At 45.5% G+C, this 16513-nt stretch overlaps 1 protein-coding gene across 1 annotated transcript in view; it reads left to right on the top strand.

Moving 5' to 3' along the window:
- Positions 1-1406: 1406 nt before the first annotated feature.
- Positions 1407-16513, top strand: part of LOC142559415 (uncharacterized) — a 227025-nt gene continuing 211918 nt past the window's right edge. The window contains exon 1 of the mRNA XM_075671013.1: positions 1407-1582. Within this exon, the coding sequence (XP_075527128.1) occupies positions 1470-1582 (113 nt within the window). The 5' untranslated portion in view covers positions 1407-1469. The remainder of the gene's footprint in view (positions 1583-16513) is intronic.

The raw sequence follows: 16513 nt of genomic DNA, 5'->3' as shown, positions 1-16513 counted from the left end.
AAGACGCGCCTACATTCCTCTTGAAGGAAGGTTAAAACTGTGCGAAACAAAAACGAGGACAAGCGGTACGAACACACAATACCCCACGAGCCCAGATTGCCAACTGTTTATTCTTGAAAATCTAAGCATAGGCTATTTCAAGCAAGATTCCAGGCACGTGACCAGATCGTCACTCACCCTTGCGCAGCTAACATAACAGAATTTTGCAGACTGTGTAACACCGCTTGTACTGAACAGTCATGAGGAAAAAACACCCGAAGACGGTACATGTCTTAACAGTTACCGAAGTGAAGGTTACAAGTGAGAGAATGAACAGCGCGATGACCTGTAGAACATGGGGAAAGCAAGGCCTGCACTAGTAGCATAAAAAGGAACGAAATAAAACAAAGATGACATAATGGAAGAATAACTATGAACCAAAGTAAAGGCGGAGGTGACACTATTGAAAGCTTGAAAACTTGTGAAATGGCATGAGGGAGGAGTAATAAAACATGGTAAAATATGATGAAGCTAAGCCTGAACTCGCGAGTTATTACATGTATGGAAAATCCAAACAAACCACGCGTAAAGGGTGGCCATTTTTTTATAAGTGGCTGCCAAGAAAAAGCGATTTCTTCGCGTTAAAGAGAATCAGAGTGCGTGCTGACACAGTTCTCACTAGTTTTATTGATGTGAAATGCGTCGATCTTAACAAAAAGGTCGTGTTTTCCAATATCTTCGAAGCCCTCACAGCATCCACCGGAACTTTCTCGAACGTTATCGTTGGTTCTATCTGTTGTGTTGTCACCGAACCTTGCGTTATCAGATTGCATACGTGACACCAACAGTGTTGTACTTTCGTAAAGGTATGCGAGCACCAGCAATTACGCTGGAACCTTCGTTGCATCATGCATGAATAGCCAACGCCCATGACACGTAAATCAGATTTTGACGATCTTTGGCGACGCTCGCTGCTATGGTTGTGCTTTTATTGTAACTTGTTTCTTTAGGCAAACGTTTGGCCGCTAAAGTATTAGTTTTGTAAGTCACCGTTTAGCTACTACTCTCGTGTTCTTCTGCTTCACTACAACCTGACATTTTGTTAAGTTCACTCAGGTGCAGCAGGGAGTATAGTTAGTGTCATAGATGGGGGCAGTGCGGTAGCGTTTTATTTTCGCTCTTAGTATGCAAGTCTTGCAAGGCAAAATGATAGAAAGTTGGGCGAGTTGGTAAGGTAACATGATCTTGAATTGTAGCGCGAAGTGACAGACAGAGACTAGAAGCAGACAGAACGAGCGCTCGTCCTGTCTGCTTCTAGTCTGTCTATGTCATTTCACTTCACTGTTCAAGATCATGTATGCAAGTCTTGTACGCTTGGTTCTCCGCTCTTGTTGAAGGACGTTTCATGTTGGTCTCATCACAGCCTCCTGTGCGTGCTGAAGGCTGTCCGTGCTCTGGCATACAGCACCAGCCTCGCTGCTTGCACCTACATGATCCACCTGGACTACAGCAACTACCAGCGGTTTGAAACAACCGTGGCACTACTTCAGAACTCAATGGAGGGAACGCACTTCCCAGCCATCACCGTCTGCAACAAAGAAGCGTACGTTCTGTTCCAGAAACTTGATGTCCATGCGCGTTTCAACAAAACAGGTAAAAAGCAGTTCGTTAGACTGCGTTCACTACAACCGAAAATAATTACAATTTGGAAACAGAGCCAACGAAGCCTACGTAAGACCCGCCGTGGTTGCTTAATGGCTATGGTGTGGGGCTACCAAGCATACTTGAAGGAAAAAACCAGTCAAAAAACACAAAGGAGAAGAGGAGAGGTTCACACCACACCAGTCGTTCTGATGTGAACCTCTCCTCTTGTCCTTCGTGTTTTTAAATGGTTTTTTTTATTCAAGTATGTACCAACTGGCCCGAATTTCAACCCTTCTGCAAAGCTACTAAAAACGAGGTCGCGGGATCGAACCCCGGCTACGGCAGCCGCATTTCTATGTGGACGAATTGCGAAAACGCCCGTGTACTTAGATTTGCCCGTTCGTTAAACAACCCCAGGTCTCCCAAATTTCCGGAGTACCCCACTGCGGCGTGCCTCGTGATCAGATCCTGGTTTTGGCACGCCAAACACCGTTTTCATTAAATTAGTTCTAGGCTAATTCTAGACTTCGCGAAGGCATTTGAGGGAACACATTTTGAAACAGTGTTACAGGTAATGCTTGTGGCGCTGTGCTATATTTACTTACAAGCTAGATCGCTGCCTTGCTTACATCATCATCATCATCATCAGCCTAGTTACGCCCACTGCAGGGCAAAGGCCTCTCCCATACTTCTCCAACTACCCCGGTCATGTACTAATTGTGGCCATGTTGTCCCTGCAAACATCTTAATGTCATCCGCCCACCTAACTTTCTGCCGCCCCCTGCTACGCATCCCTTCCCTTGGAATTCAGTCCGTAACCCTTAGTGACCATCGGTTATCTTCCCTCCTCATTACATGTCCGGCCCATGCCCATTTCTTTTTCTTGATTTCAACTAAGATGTCGTTTACCCGCGTTTGTTGCCTCACCCAATCTGCTCTTTTCTTATCCCTTAACGTCACACCCATCATTCTTCTTTCCATAGCTCATTGCGTCGTCCTCAATTTCAGCAGAACCCTTTTCGAAAGCCTCCAGGTTTCTGCCCCATATGTGAGTACTGGTAACACACAGCTGTTATACACTTTCGTTTTGAGGGATAGTGGCAACCTGCTGTTCACGATTTGAGAATGCCTGCCAAACGCACCCCAGCCCATTCTTATTCTTCTGGTTATTTCAGTCTCATGATCCGGATCCGTGGTCACTACCTGCCCTAAGTAGATGTATTCCCTTACCCCTTCCAGTGCTTCGCTACCTATCGTAAACTGCTGTTCTCTTCCGAGCCTGTTAAACAATACTTTAGTTTTCTGCAGATTAATTTTCAGACCCACCCTTCTGCTTTGCCTCTCCAGGTCAGCGAGCATGCATTGCAATTGGTCTCCTGAGTTACTAAGCAAGGCAATATCACCAGCGAATCGCAAGTTGCTAAGGTATTCTCCATCAACTTTTATCCCTAATTCTTCCGACACCAGGCCTCTGAATACCTCCTGCAAACATGCTGTGAATAGCATTGGAGATATCGTATCTCCCTGTCTGACGCCTTTCTTTATAGGGATTTTGTTGCTTTCTTTGTGGAGGACTACGGTGGCTGTGGAGTCGCTATAGATATCTTCCAGTATCTTTACATATGGCTCATCTACACCCTGATTCCGTAATGCCTCCATGACTGCTGAGGTTTCGACTAAATCAAGCGCTTTCTCGTAATCAATGAGAGCTATATATAAGGGTTGGTTAGATTCTGCACATTTCTCTATCACTTGATTGATAGTGTGAATATGGTCTATTGTTGAGTAGCCTTTACGGAATCCTGCCTGGTCCTTTGGCTGACAGAAGTCTAAGGTGTTCCTGATTCTATTAACGATTACCTTAGTAAATACTTTGTAGGCAACGGACAGTAAGCTGATCGGTCTATAATTTTTCAAGTCTTTGGCGTCCCCTTTCTTATGGATTAGGATTATGTTAGCGTTCTTCCAAGATTCCGGTACGCTCGAGGTTATAAGGCATTGCGTATACAGGGTGGCCAGTTTCTCTAGAACAATCTGACCACCTTCCTTCAACAAATCTGCTGTTACCTGATCCTCCCCAGCTGCCTTCCCCCTTTGCATAGCTCCTAAGGCTTTCTTTACTTCTTCTGGCGTTACCTGTAGGATTTCGAATTCCTCTAGGCTATTCTCTCTTCCACTATCGTCGTGGGTGCCACTGGTACTGTATAAATCTCTATAGAACTCCTCAGCCACTTGAACTATCTCATCCATATTAGTAACGATATTGCCGGCTTTGTCTCTTAACGCACACATATGATTCTTGCCTATTCCTAGTTTCTTCTTCACTGTTTTTAGGCTTCCTCCGTTCCTGAGAGCCTGTTCAATTCTATCCATATTATAGTTCCTGATGTCCGCTGTCTTACGCTTGTTGATTAACTTAGAAAGTTCTGCCAGTTGTATTCTAGCTGTAGGGTTAGAGGCTTTCATACATTGGCGTTTCTTGATCAGATCTTTCGTCTCCTGCGATAGCTTACTGGTTTCCTGTCTAACGGAGTTACCACCGACTTCTATTGCGCACTCCTTAATGGTGCCCATGAGATAGTCGTTCATTGCTTCAACACTAAGGTCCTCTTCCTGAGTTAAAGCCGAATACCTGTTCTGTAGCTTGATCCGGAATTCCTCTAGTTTCCCTCTTACCGCTAACTCATTGATTGGCTTCTTGTGTACCAGTTGCTTCCGTTCCCTCCTCAAGTCTAGGCTAATTCGAGTTCTTACCATCCTATGGTCACTGCAGCGTACCTTGCCGAGCACGTCTACATCTTGTATGCCAGGGTTCGCGCAGAGTATGAAGTCGATTTCATTTCTAGTCTCACCATTCGGGCTCCTCCACGTCCACTTTCGACTAACCCGCTTGCGGAAAAAGGTGTTCATTATCCGCATATTATTCTGTTCTGCAAACTCTACTAATAATTCTCCTCTGCTATTCCTAGAGCCTATGCCACTGACTTGTCTCCAGCCTGCTTCTTGCCTACCCTGGCATTGAAGTCGCCCATCAGTATAGTGTATTTTGTTTTGACTTTACCCATCGCCGATTCCACGTCTTCATAAAAGCTTTCGACTTCCTGGTCATCATGACTGCATGTAGGGGCATAGACTTGTACCACCTTCAATTTGTACCTCTTATTAAGTTTCACAACAAGACCTGCCACCCTCTCATTAATGCTATAGAATTCCTGTATGTTACCAGCTATTTCCTTATTAATCAGGAATCCGACTCCTAGTTCTCGTCTCTCCGCTAAGCCCCGGTAACACAGTACATGCCCGTTTTTAGCACTGTGTATGCTTCTTTTGTCCTCCTAACCTCACTGAGCCCTATTATATCCCATTTACTACCCTCTAATTCCTTCAATAACACTGCTAGACTCGCCTCACTAGATAGCGTTCTAACGTTAAACGTTGCCAGGTTAAAACCACAGTTAAGAGGAAGCTTTAGCTCGGGCCCAACTCCGACGCGGCCTATTCAAATACATGTAAAACGCAAAAACGTTTTGCTGAGATAACCTCTGGACCGATTTTGATGAAATTTGTCGCATTTGAAAGAGAAAGTTAAATTCTAGTGACTGTTGGAAGCGGAATTTCGATTTAGGGCTTGAATTTTCTTAAAACGATTTTCAAATATTTGACCGTTTGAAATAAATAGAAGCACGAAGTTTATAAATTCATAGCTTTGCATCAAGAACAGATATCGCGATTCTGTAAACGGCATCCATTAGATCATTCAAAGCGGACAAATTCAATATGTCATTTTACATCTTACGTGAATTTGTTGCGTTGGTTACAATGGTTTTGCAAAAGTTGTATTTCTCTATGATTAAATTTTTTTTTATTCATGTGTAACATATCAATTTTGTCCGCTTTATATGTACTATTAGATGCAATTCACAGAATTGTATTAGCATTTTTAGTGGTTAAGTTACAGAGTTGTAAACTTGATAGTTTCGTTTTTTGAAAATTTTCGATTTTTGCCAATTTTTAATAAAAAATTGACAATCTAACTCAAAAATTCGAAACAAACAATCACTAGATTTTAAGTTTGTCTTTTAAATGCAACAAACCTCGTCAAATTTGGTGCAGTGGTTGCCGAGAAAAACGAATTCTCCTTTTACATGTATTTAGATAGGAGCACTTGAGCTAAAGCTTCCTCTTAAAACCAAACCCACAGTTAAAACCAAATTTCGCAACTGATCTCTTTGCAGAGCCGAACCGTTTTTTTCTATTGAAAGGGAGACTATGAAAGCATAAACGAAAACCTTTTTTATTACCTGCCTATTTTTAGTACCTGGTGGAAGAACATGATGTACATGTATTATGGGATACATTCAAATGCAAATTGAATGAACTTACGAACGAATATATGCCGAACGTACATTCTTCCAAACTTAAACATCGCAAATACCTTGGGGGACGACAGCCATCTTACGCCTAATTAAAAGAAATTGCGCAGTAAATAATAGAATAAAGAGTAAGCTCACTATAAGAAATTGGAATAATTATGGCGTGATTATGAGCGGTATGGTAAGGTCGCAAGGGAAAGCTACTTCAATGGACTAAGTGGCATAATGAAAACAAACCGTAAGCTTTTTCAAAAGCACCGGAAAGTTGTGGATCAAGTGATCCAACTATTAAAGAACTCGCATGTAATCAAGTTTTTACAGATGACGAAAAAAAGGCGGAGTGGCTAAAAATATTTTTTCCTTTATTTGAATCATTACATACACATAATAAAATATACTATTTGGACCCACAGCTTTGGCGGCTAGCTTTGGGTCCAATAACAAAATAGACATAAGAAGAGCAGCGTACTTATTGTAGGAGACAACTTAAACACACGTTATTACAGCATTTTTACAAGTAAAATATAGGATAAACAAAACGCTATGTTATGACAAGGGATACAAATAGAAAGACCCTGTCAGCATTCATTAAATAAGTTTTTAACCAATGTACAGTGTTTTCGCTAGTCTTTACAGTGTGTTGGAGTGCGTTCCATATTATAGCGCCGTTGCACTCCACGAGTCTCTGTCCATATAATTTGTGACATTGTGGTAAGTTAACACAGTTGTTAGTAGCTTTCCTCGCGTTTTGTGCCGGAAAATTAAATGTTGTGATGGGTAGCGGATGATTAAAACGCATTATTGCATTAACTGCGTGAGCAATTTTTACTTTATACGCCTCACTGAGCGGCAGAACAGAAAAGAACAGAACTCTACACTTCTCCCAGCACGATCAAACACGTCAACTACCCTTGCTGCCGGCGTACCGCTTATGGCACGAGTGGAGCTCAACGCACTCGACATAAAAAAAAAGAAAAATTCGTGGTACATTGAATGAAATTAAAGCAGTTGGGCCGGACGGTATCTCACCTCGCCTGCGCCATTTTCACTTGATATATTTTTGGGATCGTTACGCAGTCACTCTGCGCCGGTGTACTGCCAAACGATTGGAAGATTCCACACGTTGTACCAATCCATAGAGGCGGCTCGTGAAAAGTGCGCCAAAGTTATGGGCTCATCTCACTAACAGGTGTCGTATGTAACTAAATGGAGCATATTATTCACACGGATATCGATGAACCACATGGCAGATAACAGCATCATGATCAAAGAAGAACATTGTTTCCGTAGGGGCCTATCCTGCAGCACGCAACTTGTGGATTTTATCGTGACTTAGGGTCGAAAATTAATTCTGAAAGCCAGATCAATTGCTGAACTTTTAGACTTTCTAAAAGCTTTCGATACAATAACCCATTCTCTCCTTATTGAGAATTTCAAGCGAACAGGCGTACGTCACGTCGTTGTTAGATGTATTGAGGATTACGTGTTGTAGCGTAAGCATTCTCATACTGCATGGTAAAATGTCTAATGTGAATTTTACCTCCGATGACCACAGGGCTCTGTACTCGGATCTATCTTATTTTTGAGATCATCATCGTCATCATCATATTCATGTGCTTTGCAGGACGAAGGGCTCTCCCTGAGATCGCCAATCACCCCTGTCGAAATACATCTAGGCATTACGACATCCGTACAGTTATTTACAGATGACGGCGCTGTATCGAGTGAAATATCCTGTGAAAAAGGCGCGACAGTGCCTCACAGCAACTTTGGAGAGAGTATAAAACTGGTGTTTTTCATGGAAAATGGGTCTGGACGCTAAAACGTATGTCTATATGCGCTTCACTGAGAAATGAAAGCAACTCATAAATGACTACAGTATTAACAAGGATGCAGTTACCGAAGTTGATGTTTACAAATATTCAGGTGTCACATTTTATGCTTACTGTACATAAAATGCACCAGTCAATGAAATAGTAGCCAAACATGGGAGGGCGTTGAACTTTGTTCAGCAAAACTTAAACTGTCGCGAGTATGAGCTAAAACTCAATGCGTTTAAAACTTTTGTGAGACCGATATTACAGTGTGACTGATTTAATTCGTTGGGGGCGCAATGGCAAAACACCCGGGTACTTATATACACATGCATGTCAAACAACCTCAGGTGATCCCAATTTCTGGAGTCCCGCACTATGATGTGCCTCATAATCAGATCGTGGTTTTGGCACGTGTAACTCCACAATTTAATTTTGTTTTAGGGCATGCCTGTCCTGCATGGTATTCATCGGCAGGGAAGAAGTTTGGGCGTGTTGGTGGGATACATACAAACTGGGATACATAGCGCATGACGCAAGCACGAAGCAGGAACACGGGATAGCTATAGCATGTGACAATTGTGTTAGCACGCCGTCTATTCTTTTATCAAAGAGAGAGCTTGAATTTTTGGGCATAGTAGTCATATGACTGCTTTTCCTCCTTCCCTTCAGTGTGTCTGTTGCAGTGGCATCCCAGTGAGTGTATATATGCTCACCAGCTGCAATAAATCAATTGTTCAAAGTTTGCGCTCGTCCCGTGTTCCTGCTTCGTCCTTGTGTCATTCTTGCGCTATGTATCCCAGTTTGTACTCATCGGCAAACACTTTGATTTCTCAAAGAAAAGGTATTCAAAGCATAGTGGCCAGGCTTATCCTGGGCAAGAATAGAAGAACAGAGAGTGTACCATCACGATGCAGGAATTGAGTTGAGAAGAAAGCTAAGGTTCAAGTTATTCTTCTTTACAGTGGAGCTGTTATACGCGAGGTTCTGGCGGCTTGTGTGCGTAGGCTAATAAAAATATAGAATGGCGGCAACCCCAAAGCTAAAAGACCTGAAGCATGAAGCAAAGGTGTATGGCCGGGTATGCCTCAGCTGCGTTTAATAGCGAGACGTGTCAAAACGTATTGTGATAAAGAAATATTGCAATAAGAAAAGTAAAACCGGAAAAGACACTGTTTAGCATGGATTGTGGTTTGACGTCACCGACTCTATAGGCAAACCGCGTGACCTTAGCTCAGCTCCCTTCGACCCGTGCGACGGGTAGCCCGCGTACGGTGAACTGCGCGCGTACGATGAACACCGTCGTGAACCGAAGAAGGAATGTGCGTGGCGACAGCGGGTGGTGCCTAATACGGACGAAGATCGTGTCGTTGCAAACGTCCAGCGTATGGACCTTTGGTTGGATCACACCTACCGATTCCTCTCCCATCGTAATTGTGGGCGATTTCAACGTAGACGTGTCTCAGGCAGATGAAAAGTTGTTCGTGGCATTTCTCTTGGAAGCGTTCGCCACTCAATATTACGCAAACATCAGTGTGCCCACGACACGCCATCGGTCCTGTATAGACCTCACATTGGCCAAGGACCTCTACAGCGTCGTAACAGAGCCACTCGCCGTATATCATAGTGATCATAAAGCGATAGACACCTTGGTGACCAAATACTAAATCCAAGAAAGCAAACAAAAGAAGGTTAAAAATAAAAAAATAGCATTGAGCATGCAATTTAATAAAAGAATAAGAAATCGTGAGAAACGCAGTTCACTGAGGTATGTGTCTTATTTTCACTCAACATAATTCATCAACATATTTATCACTGTACTTACAGCTTCGCTGGTCATCCACCTTCACCGGGTGGAAACCCTCTGAATTGTTTTCAAATATTCTACAAGAAACTTAGAAATAATCAGGAAATTGACCTCAAAACAGTTTTGTCTTTCTAGCGCAGCGTTCATACAATAAAAATTGCGTGAATGCCAGTCCAGGACGTGCCCGTTCATGAGTGGTCTTTTGCTAAAGTGCTTAGCGGATTTGAACAAGCTGCCTGAAGAGAAAGTACGTTGCGTAAATGAAGCGTTGTCTATAATCGAGAAGCACTGCAAGAAACACGGTTGCTGCCATGGAATCGCTAAACATGACGTTATGCGAATCAGTATTTTAGGACTGCTAATTTTTATTAGAATAGTATCAAGCATTGATGACTCAAGCAGGTACATGTACATGAAAATTTCGTTTGATTTATTTTCTCTTTGGGCCGATGCATTACACACAGGAGTGTCTTCTGCGCTGTGTCTTCGTTGCATTCTGTCGCCGTCGTGCTTTTTTGCGCTTTGCCTCAAGTTTTACAGAGGAGTAGGTTATATGGAAACAACAACAAAACACAATTTAGGCGTGTGCTAAGCTTACAACAAGTTGTTAACCAAGACTTTTTAATGCGGTAGCATTCCTTGGGTACTTTGCGAACTTTCCGGGCGCTACGAATATATCTCTGTATGTATGTAATTTTTTAGGAAACAGTTTTTTCCGGCTGCCTGAGTCACTGGGTATTCCGTGGTCGAACGGTTCAAACCATCAAACCTATTTCGGCCAATGAGCATATTCTCATGTGTACATACGTGTCGCTGTTCAATGCACCCTTTTCACGCCAACATGGGTCACTGTAGATGCGGAAACTGCGTGGGCACCGCTGTTCGCAGAGACTCTCACGCCGGCTTGGAGCACTAGGCATGTGCCACTCGGTCTGTGCTGGTGTCTACAACACGCTCAACGAACTGATCGAAGCTCACCGCATCGCTCAGGTGCAACGCCTTCGTCGTTCGCCGACCGGTCGCTACATCCTCTCTTCTATCGGTCATGACACCTCCTCTCACCCGCCAGACCTGGTCTCACTACCGCATGCTCTTAGGTCAGCCTTCTCCATCAAGCTGCTACCCAAGAATATGCTCGCGGGCTTCCACGACGCCCGTCGACAAACCCGTGCGGCCATGCTTCACGCCAAGTGCGCCGACCACCCGGTCATCGCCTACGTGGATGCGGCCCGATACGCCTCGCCCGGGGGCGCCTACGCAGTCGTCTCCGTCTCGCCCTCCTCGAGGCCGAAAATCACGGCCGCCACCCTTCGAGCGCCCTACGTCGTCGAGGCTGAGGAGGTGGTCATCGCTTTAGCCGCCACCTCGACCCACGTCAGCGTAATACTTTCCGACTCTAAGCACGCCATTTCCAATTTCGCCTGATGTCTCGTCTCGCCTACCACCTTACGGTTCCTTCGCCCACTGCTACTGGAAGACGAACTGTGTCACATTGAACTGGCCTGTGTACCAGCCCATTCGGGCCACTCCGGCAACGAGTCGGCTCACCAACACGCTCGAGGATTCTTCGACCAAGCGGTAGGCCCCTCCGCGTCGGACCCCCCGGTGACGGAGTCCCTGGTCACCTACCACGACATTACCCAGCACTATCGCCTCGAGTGGCACGCCTACCCACCACCTCATGGCACTCTTCCGAAGCGGTCTGAGATCGCCTGGCGTCGAGTCCAGACCCGCAAGTTTCCGTGCCTCCTACTGTATTCGCACATACACCCTGGTGTCATCGATCCACGCTGCTGCCTGTGCGGCGACGTTGCCTCGTTCAACCACATTTTCTGGGGCGGCCCAAAAGATCCCCCGCCCGCCGACTTCGTCTCGCCACCCACCACCGACGATCAATGAAAGGCCCTTCTCACCAGCACGGACCGAGACATCCAAACGCGAGTCCTGGCACGAGCTGAAGACGCCATCGTGAAACACAGCCTGGCAGCCTACGTAGCTTAGCCTCCCTTATCTCTTACCCCTTCTAATAATAAAGTTGACACTCACTCACTCACTCAATCTTCAATGAACTCTTTGATGCCAACCTGGGTGATAGAGTACGTTCCAGTATATGTGCCGCTGTTCTTTGAAGGTGTGTGCCAGGGAAGTGGTCCTGAGCATACTGCTAAGGACTTTGCAACGTGTATAATAAAATATTACGATTTAGTGGCAAGTTTCCTGCGTGCTTGGTTTCTTTCATTTCATAGGCCTTATGCTTATACTTCCCTCGTAAATCTGTCCGTCCAAGAGTAGCACGTGACACAATGTGCATGACATTCTATGGGCTATAGATATTGTCACGTGCTAAGGCAAGTGCAAACGACTGAACAGCAGCCAGACACGAAGGAACGGTTCTCCAACTGGCGCTGGAGATTTGCCTTCGTCTTCTGGTTCACCGTTTTTGCTGGGCACGCTGCATTGACCGCTTGCGGGCTCAGAACAGCAGATACCATGATTCCCTTTCCCACTGAAGCACCGACAAAACAGAAGACGTACAAAGAAGGCACAAAAATTAGGTAAGAGAAACAAAAATTATTAAAACACGCCGTACGGACATGCACACGGGAGAAAAAAAATGCCTTCTGCAGTCGGGAACAAAAAAAAAAAAAAGCTCGGATCGTAGTCCTTTTGGGGACTCGACTACAGCAAAAAAAGTTTGGCTCAACAGTACACGATTTTAACATCACCGCATCATGTACGGCTTTAGGCGGACGACATGTACAATCTCTGCGAGTGGTAATCAGCACTATAGTGATGGCGTGTCTCCGTTTGGAATTATTTCATACTTCACGCCGCTTACACGGCTCAGTACTCTGTATGGTCCAAAGTACTTGCCGAGGAGTTTCTCGCTGAGGCCTCGCCGTGTAATGGGGTCCGAACCCAAACTTGGTCACCACGTTTATAGATAACTTGTCTTTGGTGGAGATTGCACCTTATTGCATCTGTACACTGCTGCTGTCTTATGCGCAGACAGGCCAGTTTACGTGCTTCCTCGGCGCGCTGAATGTACTCCTCGACGTCAGGAGCTAACTGGTATGTCTTCATACGAAATCGTGGCGTCTAGCATAGTTCGAACATCTCGACCATAAACAAGGCAAAGCGGCGTGAATCGTGTAGTTCCGTGCGTCGCAGTGTTGTACGCAAACGTTACATACGACAAGATTTCGTCCTACGTTTTGTGTTGCAAACGCACGTACATAGAGATCATGTCTGTCAGCGCTTTCTTTAGTCTTTCCATCAATTCCTTAGTCTGATGGTAATATGCAGTGGCATTCCGATGACTCGTATATTTCAGTTTGAAGATGTCGCCCAGAAGCTTTGCCGTAAATGCCGTCTTTCGGTCAGTAATGATGAATGACGGTGCGCCATTGCGAAGCACAATGTGATGTATAAGAAAGCTGGGCAACCTCAGATGCGTTCCTGCGTGGTAGGGCCTTGGTCTCAGCGTAACGCGTGAAGTAATAAGTTGCGACAGTGATCAATTTTTTCCGGAGAAAGACAAAGAAAATGGTCCGAGAAGGTCCATTTTAAGTTGATCGAATGGCACACATAAAAGGTGGATGGGTTGTAGAAGAGCTGCAGGCTTGAAGGTTGGTGACTTGTGGCGCTAGCATTCACGGCATCCTTTCACATAGTGTTAAACGCAAGCAGCCAGTCTCGGCCATTAGTACAATTGTCGCGCCCAGTCCACAGTCCTTCAGTAGCCCAAGTGTGTAGATGTCGACTCGTTGTGGCAGGCTAATATGATGTCATTGCGAATGGCTCGAGGCACTACTAGAAGATGCGATTTGTCGCCGGCACCTGGTGTTTCTTTTGTATAAAATGCCCTCTCGTAGGCAAAATGTAAACAACCTATGCGAAATACGGCGAGGAATTGACGCGATCCCGCCTTCCAAGTCATCGATGATGGCCCTTAACTCAGCGTCCGATCGCTGCTTAGCGAGCAAATCCAGCCCGCTGAGAGCTCCCAGGAAGGTGCTGTCGTCTTCCTCGTCTGCATTTTTAGGTTTAACAGGTGCTCGTGACAGCGTGTTACCAAGTGAAAGAAATGCTTGGAGACGCGTCATATAGCCTGCCGTAATTCCTCCTGGTCATCGCCAGTCATTCATATTAAAAAGATAGCATGCTTCGGTTCTGTTTTCACAATCGGAAGCTAAACAATGTCACAAAGAAATACTTGCACCAGTCGCCTCGTTTCGACGATTATCTGGACAGGCTGAGGCACGCGAAGTATGTCTTCTCTATCGATTTCCAGAGCGGCTATTGCCAAATTGAAGTAGATGAGCGGGACCGCTATAATCTGCTTATGTAACTCCAGATGGTTTTTACGCCTTCAGAGTACTTTCTTTCAGCCTCTGTTCCACTTCAGCCACATTCCAGCGAATGATGGATGTAGTTCTCGCTCACCTGAAACAGGAAAGCTGTCTTCTTTATCTCGGTCATGTCGTTGTCATTCCGGAAACTTTTGCTGGGCAGGCTATGCTGACCCTTTGCTGACTCAAAACACCACATTGCAATAAATAAATATTCTGACAAAATGTCACTTGATGATGTGCACAGCGTCGCCGATAAAGACAGATGGACCAGATGTCGTGGATCCTCTAAATCCTGCGTCCTGATTATCCACTTCTTTTTCAGCGCCCACCACTTCCCGAACACGCATCCCAGTGGTAACTTCTATTTTTGCTTCGCACTGGCTCGTGACACCTACGGGCATTATCTCCCAGACGAAAGAAAAGTGCCGAACTGGTGGTTGCTAAACTAGAAAGCACAGAAGAACAGTGCAATGTGCGTACCGGAAGCCTAAGGCACCATTCAGCGTTCTGCGAAGTGAGACTGTAGAAGGGGTGTGAGGTCGGGACTGCACTGCCTTAACGCACAAATTATGGTTTGAGGCGAGCAACGTGGACTATCTCTGAGTCATGCTGTCGACTCCGAGGCGACATGGCACCGTCCACGATGACCTGATAGTTCACTAATGCAGCGTAGCACTGTGTAAGGTCTAAAGTATCGACTAAACAGCTTCTCAGACAATTCCTGGCGACGGATTGGAGTCCACAATCACACTTAGTCACCTAGCTGGTATTCAACTTTTCGATGCCGATGGAAGTAGCGCTGTGCGTCCGTAAACTGTTGCTTCGTGCTGTTTATGCACGCGAGTCGACGAGCTTCTTCTGCGTATTGAGTAAGTTGCTCGGCGTCAGCAGTAAAGCATCATTGACGTGCAGTAGCATGTCGTCTAACGTGGTCTGAACATCACGACCGTAGGTAAAAGGGAACAGCATGACTCATGTGGTTTCCCGAATATCGGTATTGCACGGGAATGCAATGCAGGGCAGGTCCCATTTTTGATGATGAACATCTATATATTCAGCATGTTATCGGATTTTTTGTTTAGCCGTTCCGTCAGTTCATTGGTCTGCGGATGATAGGCAGTCATCTTGCGATGCTGCGTGCAGCTCAGCTTGAAGATGCCATATATCTGTTAAGCTGTAAAGCGAGTTACTCTGTTGGTAATGACGTATGACGATGCACCAGGTTTGGGGACTTTGCAATATAGAGAAAACTGAGCAACTTCGTAGGCCATGGCACATTGTACAGGTTTCGTCTTGGCGTAGCGTGTTAGACAGTCTTTGGTGACTGTAATCCACTTGTTCACGCAGGCTGACAAGGTAAAGAGTTCTAGCAGATACATACCAATTTGTTGGAACTGTGGGCTACGTGGTTCGATAAGTTGGAGTAAGCGCCAGGCTTTATGGACGGCGATTTTCTGCGTTGACACTCATGGCACCTTTCCACCTAACCCTTGACAGTGGTAGAAAGTATGGGCCAGTAGTATATCTGGCATACTCTGGCAAGAGGACATGAAAAATCCAAGTACCCAAATGTGTGCTCATCATGGCAGGCAAGCAAAAAGTGATCACTGAGGCCGACAGGTACAACTAGCAGACACTCGTTGTCAAAGGCATTCGAGCTTTTCCTGTACAGGACACCGTTACTAAGGCAGAAGGTCGAAAGATTGCGAGAAAGCTGTCGAGGTATTGTAACATTCTCTTCTTCTAGTTGATTGATGAGAGGGAGTATTTCGGTGTCCTCGTGCTGTCGTAAGATAAGGTCAGATGCAGTGAGGGCCCCAAGGTATCCGTTACCTTCGCCAATGTCATTATTGCGACGTTCAACTGAAAAGGGCGACCATAGAGATAAGTCCGATATTACATAATGACCCGCATAACTGCCAGACACGCTTTCTCAGAGGTGGAGTAGTTGTTTCGGCGCACGAAATATATCGGCTGGCATAAGCGATCCCTCGTTCAACGCCTTCCTGATGTCGGACAAACACAGTGCCAAGACCAATACGGCAGAAATTAGCGGCGAAGCGGCGAGAGCACGCACACAGATAGAGAAAGCCGCGTACTGCTTTATTGTTTTGAGGAACCGGAAAAGCAGGCACAGCAGATGTTTGTCGGGGTCCGGCTGGACGCCCTCCGTGCTTACGACATGCCCGGGAAACTTTAACTCTACTTAACGGAACTGACACTTTTCTGACTTTAACGTGAGATCAGCGGAGCGGATCGCCTCAAGCACTATCTCTAAACGCTTGAGATGTTCTTCGAAGGTCGCCGCAAACAACCTCGTCATCCAGGTGCACTAAACAACTGTGCCCCTTCATACCACTCAGAAGAGTGTCCATTCTCTGGAGTGCGGCCGGTGCAGAACACGCGCCGAATGGGAGCAGTTTAAATTCGTAGAATCAATCCGGGTTAACAAAGGCAGTCTTTCGCGATCTCCCTCGCCAACTTCGAATTTCCAATATCCAATCTTCGGATCTATGGATGAAAAATACATTGTTCGCCGCA

The sequence above is a fragment of the Dermacentor variabilis genome, chromosome 10, assembly GCF_050947875.1.
Source record: "Dermacentor variabilis isolate Ectoservices chromosome 10, ASM5094787v1, whole genome shotgun sequence".
Lineage (NCBI taxonomy): Eukaryota > Metazoa > Arthropoda > Arachnida > Ixodida > Ixodidae > Dermacentor > Dermacentor variabilis.
The sequence above is the reverse complement of the archived record's forward strand: the minus strand, read 5'-3'. Positions and strand labels throughout refer to the sequence as shown.